Raw genomic sequence first — 21,636 nt, 5'->3', positions numbered from 1 at the left:
ACAGAGCATAGTCAACCTTCAATAGTTATCACTCAAGACAGCCGGAGCAGTTTATTGAATAATAGTATCTAAGGGTCAGATGAATTCTTATTGTATAATAATGATACCTAGAAATTTAAACAAGAAGCACAAGATGAACACATAATTTCTAGATACTGTTAAAAATAAATAGGAGCAAATCCTGTTTGCCTGCTATGCTTTGAAAATTATGATATTTTTATCAATTTGATTGTAATTATAAGGACTAGTAAAAACTAAAACAATATTGGATTTGCTTGATTTTGTGGACTCGACCTCTACTTGTGCTGGACTCGCATGAAAAAGTCGAAGCTTCAGGTCATGTTGACACCCAATTGAGCAAAAAGAGTCCAGATTCCAAAATATGGCACCTCATAGTTCATTCATTAATCCAGTCCAAAGATTTTAACACTTGCAAGGAATATTATGTATGGCATGATTCGAAAAATCGGTTACATACATTTAAAAGTTGAAGAAGCTGCGATGGATAACCATCTACAAGGAAATTTTTGAGCTGCCACAATTACTTTGAGCAAAGCTCACAAACAATGTCAGAAACATCAATCAGATGCTTGCTTGATCCCACTAGTTGGTTTTGGTTATTGGGCTTTGAGCTAACTGTTTCTCTATTTATCTTGTTCCGTGACTGAGGCTTCAGAGCTAGCAGGTAGTGTTATGGGCGTGAGCTTAGAGCAAGGCCCGTCGACCTAGTCTAGATCTGACCTTGTTGCTTTCGTTTTTGCCTTTGGACACCTGTAAATGTTGTTGTGTGGAACCATAGAGTAATTTGAGGATTTATTTTAGATCATTACCTTGTGGTACTGTTAACCAATTTTTTTTTTCTTCTTTTCCATAGCACGTGGCAATATCTAGAATAGACAGTTTTGAAACTTTACCACAGCCTCTGTATGTTGGATGGTTATCAGAATTGGTTTGTAATTGTTGTTTAGAAGGTTGTCACCTTGCATGCTCAGGAGGGCGAACCTTATGCATGTGGGCAGTTGCCATGTCCCTTAGCTCATGTCATCAGATCAGGGGCATGACAAATGAACCAAGTGAATCATGAATAGCTAGATTTGGTTGTATCACAATCTCATTTTAGACTCATCTATCTGGCAAAAAACTAAGCTCAAGCCCCATTGAGGCTTGGCTTAAGAATGAGCCAAGCCTGGCAATCCTAGGCTCAAGAAAATAAGTGAAGCTGGTTTGACAGGTGAAGTATAACCTATGACCACCCTACCTGCTGTACAGGTGAAGCATAACGTAGAAGATAAATCTGACCACATAATCCATAATAAAAGAAGATCTAGCCAGAGTGCTAGGGGTTCCATGTTCTGATGTCCATGGCTGGCCTAACAGAAAGGGAAAGACCGAGGAAGAAGAACTATCCTCAACCACTTAGATTTTGTGTAAAATCATTGATCCGGCCAACAGGTCACTTGGTGGGCCTCCAGTGCAGGGAGGTAGCATTTATGTAACGGAGTATGATAAGATCCGATTTCGACCATCTATCAATCAAATACCTAATATCATAATAATAGCTCTTCTAAACTCCTAAACTCGAATGTACAACCCCAAAAACTGAAAAGGCAGCAAATTAAACTGAAAATACAGAAAACCAACTCAAGGATTAACATTTCTTGCACCTAAAGTTCCGCCATTAACAATCAACATGTGGGCTCTAATCTTAAATATACCAACTGGCTAACCAGACTATGATAAAGTCGTCAAGGGATTTTAACAAGAAATTGGCTTTTGGAAACATGATGAATTGTCAGTCCACAGGTAAAATTGAAATGAAAAAAACAAAGAAATTCACACTTAAATAAGTTTTAATAACACATTTTTACTATGCTTCTGTCCACCAAGAATTTATCACTTATGTACTAGACTAGCAACAGAGGATGAATAAAAGTGACTTCACATATCGAGCAACAATTATATGATGCCAAAAGACAACAGTATTGTGAAGATATGCCAACTAGAAGGGTGATCTATGTATATTAGGTGTAAAATGAGGCTAGTGAGACATATACCAAGTTGGAGTGAACTCTATACTCCTAATTATCTAAATAAGTTCACTTTTCATGTGCTAATCTCAATATACCTTAACTCCTAGATGAATGCTAAAACTAGAACTACTCAAAACCTGATAGCATTGGGACAAAAAGATTAGCATTAGCTGAACATGGGTAATTGCAAGATCCATGTTACATGTTTGAAGCTACAGTGTGCTATCTGGAGATCTTCTTGAGTTCATGAAGGTCATATGCAAGCATGAAAATGTAGAAATTAAGAGACAAATCACATGTCAGTTACACCAATATCCAGTATTTAGATAACAGATGACCACAAAAAACTAATCAACTTTGAAACATAAGAGTGGACAAAACAATGACAACTAAAAGCATATTGGCAGGAAATGTTGTAAAGAATTTTCTTTACATACATACATATATCATATAATTAAAAGCAAGACTTGTCGGTAATTTGTTACAGCACAAGAACAAACCTTGAAAACCAAGTGTCCAAAACATCGGGATCTTGATATATTTCAACAGATTTTCCATATTGTTCACGAGCTTTTACAAGTGCTTCTTCTTCACTCCTTGCAACAATGTACTCTTCTTCACAAACCTTACCCACAATATACCAAACTGGGATTCTGTGACCCCACCACAACTGTCTACTTATACACCAATCCTTAATATTTGTCAACCAGTGCTTATATGTCTAGAGTCAACAAACAACATAGAAGATTAACAAGTCAGAAAAGAAAATTGGTCTTCATTGCAATACAATAAGCTTTCTAGATACATCATCAGTAATAATTTAAAGCAGAATATTTTCGTAATAAAGTAAATTGTTTCCATAGCATTACAATATGCTCACTGGGCAAGCATATAGGAAACAGAAAATTTAATTTGTTCTGCTATTAAAACAAACCACCAGAAAAGGCATGCTAAGAGAAATGTACAGTTTCTATTAACTGAATGGAGTATCAGTTTTATGACCAATTATATTAGCAAAACAAGCGAGTACCTTTTCAAACCTCTCAGGAAGAATAGTTAATTGTCCCTTTTCAACTGCATGAAGGGCCTTCTCAGCTAAAGGCTCCATGGAAACAAACCACTGTTTACTGACTAGAGGCTCTATTACCTTAATTAAAAAAGTAAATCAATGTTCATGAACAACTCGGCCAAACCCATAATTTAAAAAAAGGAAACAGAAAAGGTAAAAAAGAAGGGGGCAGAATAATTCCCCACAGACCGATTAAAAATATAGAAAATATGTCTTACTTCACCGCCACGCTGGGATCTGGGAACTCGTAATGTATAAGATTCCTTTTTTACTGCAAGACTTGTCTCTTCAAGATCAGCCCATATTTTCTTTCGAGCCTCAAATCGATCTAGCCCACTGAAATTATGATCATCAACAATTAGAAGGTAAAGTTGTTACACAATATGCTCAATAATCTACAGCGCTTTAAACTGAATACTTACCAATACATCCCAGCAACTTCATTTAGAGTCCCATCTTTATTTATAACATTAAGTATGGGCAGACCAAGCTTTCTAGCGAGATGATAATCATTGTGATCATGCCCTGGGCTTATCTTCAAAACTCCAGTTCCAAATTCTTTATCAACATACTGCATTTTTTCAGTTAAAAAAAGGAGCTAAAAGGTCAACAGAACACCAGGTATAAGTAAATATATACAAATATATTAAATAAAAAAAAAGAAGTGCTATAATGCTATAGTATAAGAATCAAGAAACTGTACAAGGAACATTAAAGATTGTGATCCTAGCACAAAATAATAAATGCTAATGATGATCGACTCAATAACATCTCCACAGAATCAACAGCTTCTCTATATATTACCTAAATGCCCCAAGCAAAAGCTGAATGTTTGCATTTGAAGTCATTCTCACCTCTTCACATTCGTCTTCAATAAAAACCGGCCGACTGGGTCGCTGACCGGGTCGGTACGGGCACACAAAATGGTTCCGGCCCCGGGCTGGAACTGGCCGATACAAGAGCAAATCGGACGAAACCGGACCGGTTCCGTCGGGTTCGGCCAGGACTCGGTGCGAACCGGCACCGAGTCCAGTTTGATCTGCCACAGCGTGCCGCGCGCGTTGTACCCTTTTTGGCCAGTTTGGAACCGGTCCGACCAGTATTCGATACGGTACCGGTTGGGCGATCCTTGATTATTCGTACTAGCAAAACTGTTATTATAAAATATTCTTAATTTATAAATTATTTTTTTATATTTAAAATAATAAGCTTTAAATTTATTATAAAATATAGCAATATTTTATCATATGATTACATTTTAATAATATAATAATAACATAATAAAATGATAATACTGTTACGGGGGAACTCAGCCACCATGCCCCACGTGACCGGCACGCGCGCCCAAGAAGACTACAGCTGCCCCTTGATCCAGTAACCCGACCCCGAGTCGGATATCTTCGGCTTCGCAGCCCGACCCCGAGTCGGCTGCCCCTTGATCCAGCAGTCCGACCCCGAGTCGGATATCTTCGGCTTCGCAGCCCGACCCCGAGTCGGCTGCCCCTTGATCCAGCAATCCGACCCCGAGTCGGCAATCTCTCGACAACGACAGGCTGTTCCCCTGAAGCACGCCGCGACCCTCTGCTCCACTACTCCCTGCAACGGTCGTATCCGGCGCTGCTCCACGATCTCCTGTAACAGCCGTACAAAGCGGAGCTCCACTACGCCCTGTCATGGCCGTACCCAGCGCTGCCCCACGACGCCTGTAACGGCCATGTCAGTGGCAACTCCATCGTGCCACACGATGACCAACCCCCCAGAAGGACCCCCCAGCCTGGTATATATGCTGCTGGGGGGAGAAGGGGGGAGGTAAGCAAGAACTTCCAGTGCATTCTCCTACTGGCTACTATTATCTTTCCTTCTCCTCCAATCTCCTCTGACTTGATCGTCGGAGGGCCCCCACTACCCCAGTGGTGGTGCGAGGCTTGCTTGCAGATTTTCCGGTGGAAAGTGGAGCGCAATCAACACCAACCAAGGCAACCCAAACGGAACCCCGTTCACACCGCTGTGCCAATCGTTCTCGGTTTGGACCACCAGCAACAGTTGGCGCTAGAAGGAGGGCCCGAATCTCAGAGCGATCGTAATGGCACGGCGAGGTGGTCGTGGAGCTTCCAATGCCTCCGGTCGCGGGGCCTCTCGCGCCTCCGGCCGGGAGGCCGCTGCGTCTCCAACACATTCTCAGCAACACTCCACCGTTCCACCCCCCATTCAGATGGTCGAAGCCGCTCAGTTCGACCAGTTAGCCCAGCAGGTTCGCACCCTCGCGGAGGCAGTGCAGAACCTGCAGGGTGTGATGTCTCGGGCACCGCAGCGGGCCCAGGAGCCGCTGCTCCCTGAACGCTCACCTGTCCTCAATCCGCGTTCCTTCCTCTCCCATGGGGAGGAGCACTGGCGCGAGGAAGATTCTCGAGCACGGTCCATTCTGCCGGGACCTTCCCATCGGAGCTGCGCGGGGTACGAGAGGCGGGCCCGGGCGCGTTCCCAGACCCCCCAGTCCTCAAGGAACCCGCGCTCCAGTCGGTCCCCCTCTCGGTGCTCCTTGTCTCCCACCCATCGGTCGCGCTCCCTAGACCGGCGGGTGGACGATCTCCACCGACAACTCCAGGTCCTGAAGGGCCACTCCAAAGATCCCTTCGCCGACTTGGAGATCTCCTCCCAGCCGGCGCTTGCCTCGAGGATCCTGCGGACCCCGAATCCGCCGGGGTTTAAAATGCCGGCGATCGAGCCCTATGACGGGGCGGCGGACCCGCGGGATCACGTCGAGAGTTTCAGGACCCTTATGCTCCTTCACGGAGCATCAGATCCTCTCCTCTGCAAGGCCTTCCCGGCGACCCTCCGTGGCCCGGCAAGGGCGTGGTTCGCCGGCTTGGAGGCTAACTCAATCCAGTCCTTCGACCAGTTTACTCGCCTCTTCATCACCCATTTCGCCGTCAGTAGCCGGCGGCGACTGGTCTCCGACTCCCTCTTTGATGTCCGGCAAAACGAGGGAGAAAGCTTGCGGGATTATCTTACCCGCTTCAACAAGGCTACGCTGGAAGTCCGGAACCTGAGCCAGGAAGTGGCTCTTTCAGCCCTGAAGCGTGGCTTCCGAAAGGGCAGACTCACCTTCTCCCTGGACAAACGCCTGCCGCGGAGCTTCCCGGAGCTGTTGTCCCGGGCGAACCAGTATGCGGACGCCGAGGAGGCGGCCGCCCACCGGAGCAAGGAAGCCGCCGAGATCCCTCCAAAGCTCGGGAAGAAAAGGCGAAAAGAGGCACGCCAGAGGAGGAGCCCGACGCCTCAACGTCGGCGCAGAAGCCTGTCGCCGGCGAGGAACCACGGCGCCCTACGCCCTCGTTCTCCGCCCCGACGTTTCAACCGGTACACTCCTCTCCTGACTCCCCGGGCCCAGATCCTCATGGAAATCAAGGGGCGGGAGGACCTCCCGGTCCCGAGACAGATGAAGAAGATCCCTGGGAGGAGGCCCTCTCGGGCGTACTGTGAGTACCACCGGGACCACGGCCACGACACCGAAGACTGCTTCCAGCTTCGGGACGAGATCGAGGCTCTCATCCGCCGAGGGCGTCTCGGTCGATATGTGAACGACCGACGTCCCCCCGCAGACTCGCGTCCGGCCGACCCGGCCCCTCCGGAGCCTCGGGAGCAGAATCGACCCGTCGCGGGCGTGATCCATACTATCACTGGGGGCTGCCCCCGGCCCGAGAGGAACGCAGGGGGCTCGACTGAAGCATCAGGGGCAGCCGTCGCAAAGAGGCAGAGGGTCGGTAATGTAATCACTTTTTGTGATGAAGATGTAAAGGGGGTTCAGACCCCCCACGATGACGCCATGGTGATCTCCCTCACTATGGCAAACTATGATGTAAGGCGTGTTCTTGTGGATAGTGGAAGCTCAGCTGATATTTTGTTTTACGAGGCCTTCCAAAAGATGAGCTTGTCCAGACAATTGTTGCACAAAACATCCACCCCCCTCATAGGATTCACTGGTGACGCTGTCTCGGCCGAAGGTGTCGTTGAGCTGCCTGTGACTGCGGGCGTTGCACCCGCAGAAGCCACGGTGCGGCTCGGGTTCTTGGTCGTCCGTATTCCCTCGGCCTACAACGCTATCCTCGGACGACCCGGACTGAACGCCCTTCGCGCGGTGGTCTCTACGTACCACTTGCTCATGCGGTTCCCCACGGCGGCCGGGATTGGAGAGGTCCGAGGTGACCAACCGACCGCAAGGCAATGTTTCCTAGCAACTCTCAAAGGGAAGAAGCCCGTAGAAGCCTTAAGCGTCGAGTCCCTCGACGCCAGAGACGAGGTGGCCTTGCGGCACGGGGAGCCGGCCGAAGGTGTGATCGAAGTTCCCCTCGAGGAAGGTCGCCCGGACCGGACGGTCCGGGTCGGCACCAATCTCGACCCGGGAGCTCGGGCTCGGTTGGTGGAATTCCTCCGAGCCAACGCCGATGTATTTGCCTGGTCGGCGGCCGATGTACCTGGGATCGACCCGGAGGTCATTTCTCACGCCCTCAACGTCGACCCAACCCACCGACCAGTAAAGCAGAAGAAGAGACACTGTGCCCCGGATCGGATCCGAGTGGTCGACCAGGAGGTAGACAAGCTCTTGGAGGCAGGATTCATAAGGGAGGTCAGCTACCCCGAATGGCTGGCAAATGTCGTACTTGTCCGGAAGGCGAGCGGAAAGTGGAGGATGTGCGTCGACTACACCGACCTGAACAAGGCATGCCCCAAGGATAGCTTTCCGCTTCCGCGGATAGACCAACTGGTCGACGCGACTTCCGGATATCAGCTGCTGTCTTTCATGGACGCCTTCTCCGGCTACAACCAGATAATGATGGCTCCACAGGACGAGGAGAAAACTGCCTTTATAACAGACCGGGGGCTGTACTGTTACAAGGTAATGCCCTTCGGTCTGAAGAATGCTGGCGCCACTTACCAGCGCCTCGTCAACAAAATCTTCAAAGAGCAAATCGGCCGGAACATGGAGGTGTACGTGGACGATATGCTGGTGAAGAGCCGCCATGCAGACCAGCACATCGCGGATCTGGAGGAGACTTTCGCCACCTTGCGGAAGTTTTGCATGAAGCTGAACCCAGCGAAGTGCGCCTTTGGCGCTTCGGCCGGGAGGTTCCTCGGTTTCATCGTCAACCAGCGGGGGATCGAAGCCAACCCGGACAAAATCAAGGCCATCCAAGATATGTCCCCTCCGACCAAAGTGAAGGAGGTTCAGGAGCTCGCTGGGAGGGTCGCCGCGCTCGGACGATTTGTGGCAAAATCGGCCGAACGCTGCCAACCTTTCTTCAAGGTGTTGAAACGCCCGAAAAACTTCCTCTGGACGGCCGAATGTCAAGCAGCATTCGACCAGCTCAAGGAATACTTGGCGTCTCCTCCCCTGCTGTCCAAGCCGCAAGAAGGGGAGATGCTCTACCTCTATCTGGCGGTCTCCCCAACCGCAGTCAGTGCGGTACTGGTTCGGAAAGAGGCAAAGCTCCAGAAGCCTGTGTACTACATCAGCCGGGTCCTACGGGATGCCGAGACGCGGTATACGAAGGCTGAAAAGATCGCCTTCGCGCTGCTGACCGCGACCAGGAGGCTTCGCCCCTATTTCCAGGCCCATTCTGTCACCCTCTTGACCGATCAACCGCTGCGGCATATCCTCAGCAATCCTGAGAATGCGGGACGGCTGGTGAAGTGGGCAGTAGAACTTGGTGAGTTCGACATCCGCTACCAGCCCCGACCCGCCATCAAGGCCCAGGCGCTCGCGGATTTCCTCGCTGAGTGCACGGTGCAGGAGGCGGAACCTAGGTCGCCGGAAATACCCAGCCTCGACCTCCCGATTTGGACGCTTCACATCGATGGGTCGTCGAACCCCGAAGGTGGAGGGGCCGGGCTGGTCCTCACCAGCCCTGATGGAGTGATAGCCGAGTATGCCTTGAGGTTCGGATTTCCAGTGACCAACAACGAGGCGGAGTACGAGGCCCTAGTCACGGGACTCAAACTCACCAAGGAGCTCGGCATCCGGCGCCTGAAGGTCTTCACCGACTCCCAGCTGGTGGTCGGGCAGGTCCATGGGGAGTTCGAAGCCCGGAACCCGACCATGCAGAATTACGTCCGGAAGGTGCAAGCACTCATTCCCGACCTCGGCAGTGTCGACATCCAGCAGGTCCCAAGAAGTGAAAATGCCAGGGCCGACAGGTTGTCCCGCTTAGTGAGCGCAGACGCGCACAACTTGTCGAGGGCGATCTACCTGGAGACCCTGGATGCCCCGAGCATCGGCGAGGCTGGAGCGGTGATGGCGATTGATCCGGAGCCGTCTTGGATGGACCCGCTTGTCGCCTACCTCGCCGAAGAGATCCTCCCTGAAGACGAAGATCAAGCTCGGCGACTTGTTATGAAGTCCGCCCACTACGTACTCTATGAAGGGAGGCTGTATCGGACCTCGTTCACCGCCCCCCTCTTAAAGTGCCTCCGCCCCTCGGAAGCGGCCTACGTCCTCGGCGAAGTCCACGAAGGCGTTTGCGGATCACACTTGGGGGCTAGGTCCTTGGCGCACAAGATCATGAGGCAAGGCTATTATTGGCCTACCTTGTTGGAGGACTCAAAGGATCATGTACGGAAATGCGACGCCTGCCAGCGCCACGCCAACGTCCAGAGAGTCCCTTCTGTCCCCTTGGCACCAATCACTGCACCCTGGCCCTTCGCCCAGTGGGGAATGGATATCCTCGGACCATTCCCCGTCGCTTCAGCTCAGCGGAAATTTTTGATTGTTGCAATCGACTACTTCACCAAGTGGGTGGAGGCAGAGCCGCTGGCCACTATCACGGAGGCGCAAGTCCGGAAGTTCGTGAAGAAGAACATCATTGTCCGATTTGGGGTACCTCGGGTCCTCATCTCGGATAATGGCCGACAGTTCGACAACAAGCATTTCCGTGACTTCTGCGAGGAGTTCGGGATCGAGCATCGGTTCACATCTGTGTCGCATCCCCAAACCAACGGCGAGGCCGAGGTCACAAATCGGACAATCCTCCAAGGAATCAAAGCGCGAATCGGTCGGACGGGGCAAGCTTGGGTCGAAGAACTCGAGAATGTCCTTTGGGCGTATCGGACCACGCATCGGACCCCTACCGGGGAGACGCCTTTCAGCCTAACCTATGGCACGGAAGCCGTTGTCCCCGTGGAGCTCGGACTCCCCTCACCTCGGGTGGCCGCGCACCGACCCGAGGCCAATTCGGAGCAACTCCGAGGGAACCTGGATCTCTTGGAAGAAGCGAGGGAAATGACGCAGGTTCGGATGGCGATGTATCAGCGGAGGGTGGCCCGATATTACAACTCCAAGGTCCGACCGAAGCTTTTCAGAGTTGGAGATCTGGTGCTAAGGCGAGCTAAAGCATCTCAACCTGCGGAAGGTGGGAAGCTAGCGCCAAATTGGGAAGGCCCGTATAGGGTTCGCTGGGTAAACCGACCTGGCTCCTACCAGTTGGAGGCCCTAGATGGTCGAGAAATTCCAAGGAGCTGGAATTCCGCTAACCTGCGGATGTATTACTAGTAGAACGACAATGCCAGAAAGACAGTTCAAAAATGTATAACACTTTTCATTTCAATAATTTCTGGTTACAATGGCGTGCTCGTGTGATTACAAGAAATTCCCAGAGGGGAATTAGGGTGTAAAGAAAGTAAAGAAGAGGCGGAGACTCCGAGGAGCTGAAGATCTGGGATCCTGAAACCTCCATCCGAAGCGGCTGCAATCCCGCCGGAAGTGGGTGCTTCCAACCGGAGGCGCATCGGCGTCTCACGAAGAAGACGAAGAGCCGGCGCGGATGAAGAAGAAGTGGACGAAGGAGAAGTCCACACTGCTCCTACCCAGAGGCGCCATCCACGCCTCACGAAAAAGACGAGGAGCCGCCGCAGACGAAGCTCCCGCTGCCTCCAGGGGAACGCCACCTCCAAGGGATATTCCGGTCCTCCCCAGTGTTAGGGGAGAGAAGGAATACAAGGGGGAAGAGCATATGGAGGCGCGGTCCCGGATCAAGCACCTGGTGCGGAGCTCAATCGGGAGGCCGAACTTCAAGGAGGGGAGACGTGATCCCGGATGAAACGCCTAGAGCGGAGTTCCGCCGGGGAGAACCTCCTTGTTGATCCCAGATGAAACGGCTAGTTGGCGGAAGTCGCGAAGGGCGCGCCTCCCGTTCCTTCGGTAGGGGTCTCTCAACCATGCGCCGGAGAGGAGGCCCACGATCCATGGCAACCTGAACAGCTCCGGCTTGGCAGGCTGACAGGCTCCATCGCACCTGCACCTATATTTATAGCCAAACTGCGGCCCCCCGGTCGTTCCGATGCCGGTGGCTCCAATAAATGCGGGCGCATTGAATCCGGAGCCGATCCGGCTCTCGAGGCGTATCTTCCCGCGATTTTCTAAGCGTCATTCTCCTTAATCGCATTCTTTGTGCAGGACACTCCGGGTGGCCTGTACCCCTAGGACCACGTATCTCCGCTCGCGCCCCAGGCCGCATCCGCCTCGAAGAATGCGCGTATCGCGGCCGCTTAACTGACACTCCTCGCAAGCAGCAACTGGCGATCCGATTTCCCAGGTAACCCCTTAATTAGCATTTAATGCCCATCTGGTGTTCCCCAGGCGACGCTTGGAGAGGAGGAGAAACACGATCGCAGCTGGCCATGGAGAAATCCCGTCGGGCGGCAAGCGACAGGCGCACGACCAGCGAGCGGAATTTCCCGAGGCTCGGCCCTCGGATGCCAGGCTAACCCGATGATCATCCCGGGAGCAGACTAGCCTGAAGCCCCGACCGGTCGCCTCGGCTTGCGCCAGCCTTGGCCGACCAACGAGCGGAATTTTCCGAGGCTCGGCCCTCGGATGCCAGGCTAACCCGATGATCATCCCGGGAGCAGACTAGCCTGAAGCCCCGACCGGTCGCCTCGGCTTGCGCCAGCCTTGGCCGACCAACGAGCGGAATTTCCCGAGGCTCGGCCCTCGGATGCCAGGCTAACCCGATGATCATCCCGGGAGCAGACTAGCCTGAAGCCCCGACCGGTCGCCTCGGCTTGCGCCAGCCTTGGCCGACCAACGAGCGGAATTTCCTGAGGCCTGACAACCCTCAGATGCCAGGCTAACCCGATGATCATCCCGGGAGCAGACTAGCCTGAAGCCCCGACCGGTCGCCTCGGCTTGCGCCAGCCTTGGCCGACCAACAAGCGGAATTTCCCGAGGCTCGGCCCTCGGATGCCAGGCTAACCCGATGATCATCCCGGGAGCAGACTAGCCTGAAGCCCCGACCGGTCGCCTCGGCTTGCGCCAGCCTTGGCCGACCAACGAGCGGAATTTCCCGAGGCTCGGCCCTTGGATGCCAGGCTAACCCGATGATCATCCCGGGAGCAGACTAGCCTGAAGCCTCGACCGGTCGCCTCGGCTTGCGCCAGCCTTGGCCGACCAACGAGCGGAATTTCCCGAGGCTCGGCCCTCGGATGCCAGGCTAACCCGATGATCATCCCGGGAGCAGACTAGCCTGAAGCCCCGACCGGTCGCCTCGGCTTGCGCCAGCCTTGGCCGACCAACGAGCGGAATCTCCCGAGGCTCGGCCCTCGGATGCCAGGCTAACCCGATGATCATCCCGGGAGCAGACTAGCCTGAAGCCCCGACCGGTCGCCTCGGTTTGCGCCAGCCTTGGCCGACCAACGAGCGAAATTTCCTGAGGCCTAACCCTCGGATGCCTGGCTTAGCGCCGGAAGAATTTCCTGAGGCCTAACCCTCGGATGCCTGGCTTAGCGCCGGAAGAATTTCCTGAGGCCTAACCCTCGGATGCCTGGCTTAGCGCCGGAAGAATTTCCTGAGGCCTAACCCTCGGATGCCTGGCTTAGCGCCGGAAGAATTTCCTGAGGCCTAACCCTCGGATGCCTGGCTTAGCGCCGGAAGAATTTCCTGAGGCCTAACCCTCGGATGCCTGGCTTAGCGCCGGAAGAATTTCCTGAGGCCTGACCCTCGGATGCCTGGTTTAGCGCCGGAAGAATTTCCTGAGGCCTGACCCTCGGACGCCTGGCGTAGTGCCGGAAGAATTTTCTGAGGCCTAACCCTCAGATACCTGGCCTAGCGCCAGAAGAATTTCAAGAGTCGGGAGTCAGCGAGACGCTACCAAGAGTTAAAAAGAAGAAGGACGAAAGTGACATGAAGAAACTCTATTTGCATTAACTTTCATTGTTTCAGGGCCGAGACCCATACAACTTGGCAAAACGCCAACACACAAAGAAAAGAACAAAAATACAGAAGGTCAGCTTGGAGGAACCCCCGGGTCGGGAACGTCGGGCACGTCCGCAGGGGGTAGGGAGACGGTTGGAGAAGCAGCAGGCAATGGCGCCGGAGGGGAGTCGAGAAGGGAGATCCCACTCAGGTCAATTTCGGGGTACTTAGCCGACACCCTTGTCAGGCCTTCCTCGAAGCCTAAGACAAAGGAGTCGGACCCCGCGTCCGACATGTCACGGACGAACTCGTCGGACTGACGATAGGCCTGTACCGCCTCCGACATATCACGGGTGAACTCGGCGGACTGACGATAAGCCTGTACCGCCTGACGCCCGATCTCCGCACTCTTCTCGGCCAGCGCCGCCTCTGCCCGCTCCATAATCTGAGCCTTCGCCTCCAAGACCTTCGCCACAATCCGGTCATCCGCCTCGGAGGAGACCCTCAGCAGATCAGCCTGAGCCTCCTTGTGCTTCGCCTCGGCAGCAATGCGAGCAGCCTCAGCCTCCTCCAGGCGCGAATGAAGCTCCTGGTCGCTCGCGCCCCAAAGGCGAATCGACGCCATTAAGGAAGGATGTCCGCCGAAATCCTCAGACTGCCAGGTCAGCAACAACCGCCATACACCATAAAGAAGGCGGGGAGCTCGAAGCGCGCGCGCCTCTCCGAGGGATGGCGGCAATCTCGAAGCATCACTTCCTTCACCCGTTCCCCTTCTGGTTCCAGGCTCGAAAGTGGGGGGCTACTGTTACGGGGGAACTCAGCCACCATGCCCCACGTGACCGGCACGCGCGCCCAAGAAGACTACAGCTGCCCCTTGATCCAGTAACCCGACCCCGAGTCGGATATCTTCGGCTTCGCAGCCCGACCCCGAGTCAGCTGCCCCTTGATCCAGTAACCCGACCCCGAGTCGGATATCTTCGGCTTCGCAGCCCGACCCCGAGTCGGCTGCCCCTTGATCCAGCAGTCCGACCCCGAGTCGGATATCTTCAGCTTCGCAGCCCGACCCCGAGTCGGCTGCCCCTTGATCCAGCAATCCGACCCCGAGTCGGCAATCTCTCGACAACGACAGGCTGTTCCCCTGAAGCACGCCGCGACCCTCTGCTCCACTACTCCCTGCAACGGTCGTATCCGGCGCTGCTCCACGATCTCCTGTAACAGCCGTACAAAGCGGAGCTCCACTACGCCCTGTCATGGCCGTACCCAGCGCTGCCCCACGACGCCCTGTAACGGCCATGTCAGTGGCAACTCCATCGTGCCACACGATGACCAACCCCCCAGAAGGACCCCCCAGCCTGGTATATATGCTGCTGGGGGGAGAAGAGGGGAGGTAAGCAAGAACTTCCAGTGCATTCTCCTACTGGCTACTATTATCTTTCCTTCTCCTCTAATCTCCTCTGACTTGATCGTCGGAGGGCCCCCACTACCCCAGTGGTGGTGCGAGGCTTGCTTGCAGGTTTTCCGGTGGAAAGTGGAGCGCAATCAACACCAACCAAGGCAACCCAAACGGAACCCCGTTCACACCGCTGTGCCAATCGTTCTCGGTTTGGACCACCAGCAACAAATACTATTTTGGTATATATAATAGTATTATACTATAATATTGTTATTTTTTTATAATATAGCAATATTACATAATATAATATGATTATTATAGTAGAATAATATTGATGACAATTATATTATATTGTATTGTGCATGAAAATTTGTTATTATGAAATGTTGTTAACTTATAAATTATTCTTGAATTAACTTTTAAAAAATCCTGGTGGCATGACTTGAATCCAGGTCTCTTATGAAAAGATAGCTTGCCAACACATCTCAAGTAGAGCTTTTGTCCAAAAGCTACAAATTGGAGCTTTTCCCAATGAGACCTTTTTCAATTTTTGAAGGAGCTAGAAGCTGTTTCAAAATTTTTACCAAATGTCTCAAAATCACCTAAAAAACTCCAAGGAATGCTTTTTAGCCATGCGAAACAAGGCCATAGTCATATATAGTTCATAAAAAGCACATCAACGAAAATCATAGCGAAAAATAGTAATCTTGCAATAATGAAATAACTGATTTAATTATTCTATTTTTACTTTATTTTTTTTTCTATTTATTGATATATTTAGAACTTCTTAGAAACATAACATGTTATAGCACAAATTATTATCCAAAGGAACGTGTCATAAATGGACTCGATTTCTTCCTCTCTTTAACAATATATTTTCTTTTACTTAAACAAATATTAGTTAGAAAAATTAATTCCTTCAATAAATCAACGAATAAGGCAGCTTGAAACAAAGGAGGTCCCTACAGGCACTCACCTAGGCATTTGGGCAATTGCTTCTCCTGATGGCCTAGAAAGAGCTAGGCACCTAAGCAATTGTGCTGCCCAAGCAGCAAGGCAGACACCTCCGAACCCTGGTGAACGTGGGACCAACGCTCTTCAAAACTACTAGAGGCAACAACAAATAATTTCATAGATGTAACGTAGCATGAATTTTATCAATTTTACGTTAAGAAAACAAGCCCCATGGTAATCTTTTTGATAGAATCATAGCCATCCACAAAGAACTTGTGTCTTCTTAATTAACTCACATGCATTCCATGTGTTTCACGTATCTTCATTGCCCAAGGCCCCAAGGCAAGAAAGATGACCTTCCTAAATACCTCCAAGGCTTCCACCGGGATGATTGAAGGCAGTTGCTTTCCTCCCTTTTCATGCTTTGTTCTGAAAGATACTTAACCAACTTTGAAACAATGATGAACAATTTGTAATCTTAAAAGGATTCCTAACTGGCCTACAATGACAATAAACGTAAAACTCTAGATAGTTCATAAGTCAACTTTAAACAGATCTCGTAACCTAAAACTCCATTATCAAAAACTTCCTAGATATATACCCACTTTAGACTTACCTAGAAAATAAAATAGAAAAGATACAATAAAATAGAAAACTGAACGACATTTTTCCTTCTCCATCACATATCTTCCTGGTCCACTTTTACTTTTTAAAATCTAAAGCCCGGCCTATTTTATCTTGCCCTCTCTATTTGTGAAGGCAAAGGATAGAATGCAGAGAAAAGATTCCAGTGGAAAAAGGAGGAATATTGATATTATGGCATTTCATACTGTTAGGAAGGAAATTGGCTTAACTAGGAGAGATGGAAAACATGATTATAAGTAGAACCTGCATTTATATGGTTGAAATCAGAAATAGACAGGAAAAGATAAGACAACATCCTTACTCTGTCAGAGATAATAGGAACATGCCTGCCAAATGTCAAAGGTACAATGGCCAGCTTGCCTATATACTTTGAATAACGTTCATCCTGAAACACAATGAGAAAAGCATATAATTAAGAGACTGTTCAAATTTCAAAGTGAAAAATTATTTACGTGAAACATATACAGAGAAATAAATGATCTTTAAAACTAAAGAGTCTTTTATGAAATTAGATAAGAAACAAGATAAAATGCCCACATAAGTATCTTGCTTGAATAGGAAAACAAAGGATTTTAAATACAGAAAAACATAATAATCAAAAAGCACCAATAAGTTAGGGATAATCAGATGACAAAGGCAATAATGAAAAAACAAGATACAATGATTTCTAGGAAGGTTGCTGTAGGAACAAATGTGAGCAATCAATTCCATACCGTGCAAAAAGTGGAATTCCCTGTCAAAACTAGGCTACTGCTTGAGACAAGATAACCACATTACCTCAGGATGCACTGCAATCGCTGTATCACCAAATAATGTTTCAGGACGAGTGGTAGCTATTGTTAAATAGTCACTCCTACAGCAGAAAATAAAGAAACATGAATACCAAAATCAGTTTAGAAATAAAATATACCTATACTATATTACAAAAAGGGAGTTTTGAAACCGAAGTATATTTCCTTTCTGATCCTGCTTGTCACTTTTTCTCCCCCAAAGGTCCTCCACCTAATTCTAAAATACCCAAAACATTGATCCTTTCTTATGTCAATTGTATTCCTTTTTGTAATACCGTGACATGAAATTTACTTTCTATATATCAAAGGAACCTCACTTTCCATTCCTTCTCCAATCAAATTTAAAACTGACTTAAGAGTATCCTCAATCAAAAAGGTGACTTAGCGAAATCCATGTCTGTTTGAGCATCTAAAAGATCTTCCATGTTTACTAAATAACTTTTCTCTAATAACAATCCATCTAAAATCATATTTTCTATTTTATTTCTACTTAATATTATCTATTCTCTAATGTGCATTACATGTGCCCATTTGCTAGTTACAAGTAATACTCAAAAAGCATAGCCATGATAGATTTTAGATGCATCTAAATTTGAAAGAAACCCCATCACAATGTCAAAATTAACATGCAACTGATCAATGCTAATAACAGAAAAAAATGTGTTAAAAATTTTAGTAATTTTATAATTTTATTATTACCGTAGTGCAAAAGAACTACAAGAATAGCAGCCAATTTCAATCTCAAACTATAAAATTCACAGCTTGATTATAAGATCATAACTGATGCATGAGATAGCAACTTGGGTTAAATATGAGCATAATAACAATTATAATGCAATTGCTGAGAATTATAACCAAGGTCCGCCGAACCAGTACCGGAACCCGTACCGGTCGGCGGACGAGTCGGTACCGTACCGGTTCGGTACCGTACTGATACACCGTATGCTTAGGCGTGCCGGTTCGTCAATTTTTTTTGAGTTTTTCAAGTTCAATTAATTGGTAATCAATCTTTTTCAACTTTTTCAATAATTTTAAGTCTAATTTGATGTTTTTTGTTGTTCTTTTTATGTTTTTTGATGTGTTTTGATGTTTAACCTAAATGATACATCTTGTTGTTTTAAAATAATACAAAACATAAAATAATTAGTGAGATATTATATGCTACAAGAAGCAACATGAAATATCCTCAAATCAAGTAATGAGGCAAAAAAATAAAATAATATAATTAATTATATATATTTAAAGTACAAAATACATATCGATCTCTAAAATCTTGTCGAGTGGTGATGCCTCTTATAGATATCGAAATCATTAGCATAGTCAGGAGGCACATCAGCTCAACCCTTCAGCCAAGCGGCCTTGTAGTCTTATATGTTCATCTAATAAGAAACACGCTCCGAATTATAAACACTCTCGGATCTTTTGCCAAAGCTCTGGCTCTAGGAGGTGTCCATTGGCTAATAAAATGGCTGATAAAACGGCTGAGAAGCGGCCCATCCAAAAAATCCGGCAGCAAAATCCAACCCATAATGCTTCGAGCTGCGTATGATAGTAGCCACCGAACATGCCTCGGATGCACCATATCCATATCCATATTTGTATAGGTCATAGGCTTCCTATGGCTGCGAATATTAGGATCAATATACGACTCGAAATCTGATATGTCTACGGATCCTACTTCATATGCGAGATCATCTGCAATTGCATCGTGTCCTCCTGAATAAACTCGAGGAGCTCGTCTTCTATATGCAAACGTATCCTCACGAGCTCCATCAGATCGTGCGCCATGATCCCTATTTTATGCAGCATCCATAAACTGGAGCTCACCGGTGAAACGAAGACTACCCTGCAGCTGTCTCATAAACGGTAATTTCATATCCTCCACTCTCGCTGGCCAGCAGATCCATGATCACTAGAACTGCTGCTCCTGGTCTCTGAATCTGAGTGAACTGGCTCCTCCACTCTTCATTAGAGTTGCAGGTGCTTTTTATTTTTTTTGGTGTACTGGGCAATTGTCTTTTTACCCTTCGTGCCACTCGTTGCCTGCTTACCCTTTGTGTCTCTCTACCTTGCTATATTGGGAGGATGTATATCGCCTCCTTGACCAAGTCGACCGGCGAGCATAGTGGCCTCGTTCAAGCATCTGTCGATCGTATCTCTGAAAGAAAGTCTCGGACAAAGAGTCATGACCGACTCTCCTATGGTTGATCAGTTGGAAGGAAGCATGAAATATTGCTCTTTGCCCAATGCCCTACATCAACCCTAGCCTCGCTGGCGATGAAACTAGCCGGTCATAGAGGTGATCCTCGCTCGTCAAGCTTCGGCTCCTACTGCTGGCCCACAAGCCATCCGATATAAGATCATCCTCATCATCAACGAAAGCACTATGGATCGACTTTGTGTACTTTAGCTTCACTTCTTCCTAAATGCACTTGAGCTTCAACCTCAGATGTAGTGAACATATACAAGGTCGTTGAGGCACTTTTGTGTCAAATGGTTCCTCTACTTGTAGTGTTTGAGGACGAAGGTGGACCAGTTGCGCTCACAGCCACTCGAGGAGACCATCTGAAAAAGGATCCGGATAGCTAGCTGCTTAAAATTTTTCGCAGACAAACCAAAATGAATTCACCATTCAGCTGTAAAAATATTGAAAAAAATTATATATAGGATAGTATCATATTAGTAACCATTTAACACTAGATAAATCTCCTCTTGATGGGTAATATACCTGTATTCATACTTTTCTTACTTACGACAATTGTCAAGACTCCAAAACTATTAGTGCCCTCTCTAAATATTTTGATCTATGAAAAAAACCGTATTGTAATATGTTAATAATTGAAGATCCCAGTTAACTTGTATATTTCACTTAAATTAACCTATCTCTTCTAGACATAGGGTTGCGACTTCTAGATCAGGCTCCATCTTGTAAATCATATTACGTAGAGCGGCCAAAAATTCATTCATATAAATTCCAGCTACGGTGTACGGAAACCTCTGATTCATATAGTATTATGCAGATAGAGTTCGTTAGTCTTAGTAAAATTGTATAAGTACAGGAATAGTCTAATTTTCAATATTCTTGCTTACCTACTAGATGCAAGTTCCTACCCATCTGATAGTTCCACCGTCGCTCAATGATGTCAATGTACTCCTAGGCATACATCGGATCTGCCTCCTTAATCTTAATCTTTGCCCTCTTCATCATATGATATAAGAAGTCCATCTAGGATACCTCTCACTGTTCATGGCCCGAAGCACTTCATATAATGGCTTGATAGCCTTCACTACCGTGGTGGCCCGCTACTAGAATTTCTGCCTCGTTATCAAGTCCTCGACAATGCTCCCTTTAGTGTCGGCCTTCGCAGCTCGCAGAACCGAAGCTCGACTCGTAGTATGACCCAAATCAAGCCCTATACCCAGCCACCTCATTCTACTGCCACTGATTATCCAGACTCGCCAGAATGACAGCCTAAATATGTGCCTCCCCGTCATCTAGAGCGAACGCCTCCTCTAACTCTATGTAGTGATAGAAAAGTAGCTGCTCGGCTGTCCATCTCTACATTCTTGGAATCTTCTTCCTCGTTGCTCTGAAATCAATGAAGTATTTATTGATCAGCTAGCGAACCTCCAGTGGGCATTTTCGACATATGGATACATCGGGATAATTACCAGCTAAGTATCCTTCAACCTAGTTACCCCTCATCCCTTGAAATCTATGTTGCACTAATTGCACTTTCAATGGTGCCGACCCAAAAGCATTTGCCCATGATCCCACCAATGTCGTACTCTGACTTCTTTTTCTTTGATAGTTCTATTTCTACAAGTTTATCAAGTACGTCAGTTTATCAATTAATTAAAAATAGTAAAATTTGGTTACAATGAAAACATTTTCTTATCTCAAAAAATACATTTGATTTATCTAATACATAATACTAATTTTTCTTATTTTTATTCATTTATATATTTTTAATAATTTTTAAATTTAAAAATATGTTTAAATATCATAAATTCGAAAAAATATGTTTTCTACTTCAAAAAATCCTTCTAAACTATGTAATATGTGCTACTAACTTTTTATAATTTTGGTATTAATTATATATTTTTAATTATTTTTAAAATTTAAAAATAATTTTTAAATATAAATATTTTAAAAAATTAATTTTTAACTCAAATCTATATAGAACCCAACAACGGATGCTACATATATTTTTCTAGGCCCGTGGGAATGTATCAAAGGCTACTTATTTTTTTGCAAATTTAGGAGTAGGCCACTATGCGCATGATTGCATCAAAACTAGAATAAATAAAAACCAAATTTTGCTGGAGAGTAGCTTGCATGCCCCTAAATATGCTTTTGGTTTTACATATTTTTTAAAAATTTTACTTTTTTATATTTTTTATTTTTGATTCAAAAAATATATTTTTAATTTTTAAAATATCCAAAAAAAATTATGTAATTGTATAAATTATCCATAGATCTACGACATATAATAAAATCAAGCCCAAATCAAAAATTTTGGCATGATCTTTCCTAATTTTGCAAATTTCGAGCTATTTTTTCAAAC

General features: G+C 47.6%; 1 protein-coding gene across 3 annotated transcripts in view; it reads right to left on the bottom strand.

Moving 5' to 3' along the window:
• EMB2247 (protein EMBRYO DEFECTIVE 2247) overlaps nucleotides 1–21,636 on the bottom strand; it is a 57,808-nt gene that overhangs the window by 11,762 nt on the left and 24,410 nt on the right. For all 3 annotated transcript variants that reach the window (XM_039126030.3, XM_039126032.3, XM_088721079.2), the window contains 6 exons: nucleotides 17,055–17,130; nucleotides 16,579–16,662; nucleotides 3,522–3,670; nucleotides 3,318–3,435; nucleotides 3,061–3,177; nucleotides 2,531–2,751 (listed from right to left, as the gene is read on the bottom strand). In XM_039126030.3, coding sequence (XP_038981958.1) covers nucleotides 2,531–2,751; nucleotides 3,061–3,177; nucleotides 3,318–3,435; nucleotides 3,522–3,670; nucleotides 16,579–16,662; nucleotides 17,055–17,130 — 765 coding nt within the window. The remainder of the gene's footprint in view (nucleotides 1–2,530; nucleotides 2,752–3,060; nucleotides 3,178–3,317; nucleotides 3,436–3,521; nucleotides 3,671–16,578; nucleotides 16,663–17,054; nucleotides 17,131–21,636) is intronic.

This window comes from Phoenix dactylifera, chromosome 1, assembly GCF_051530095.1.
Source record: "Phoenix dactylifera cultivar Ajwa chromosome 1, Ajwa_hap1_PhDact_Kaust_v1.1, whole genome shotgun sequence".
Lineage (NCBI taxonomy): Eukaryota > Viridiplantae > Streptophyta > Magnoliopsida > Arecales > Arecaceae > Phoenix > Phoenix dactylifera.
This window is presented reverse-complemented; position numbering and strand designations above follow the sequence as displayed.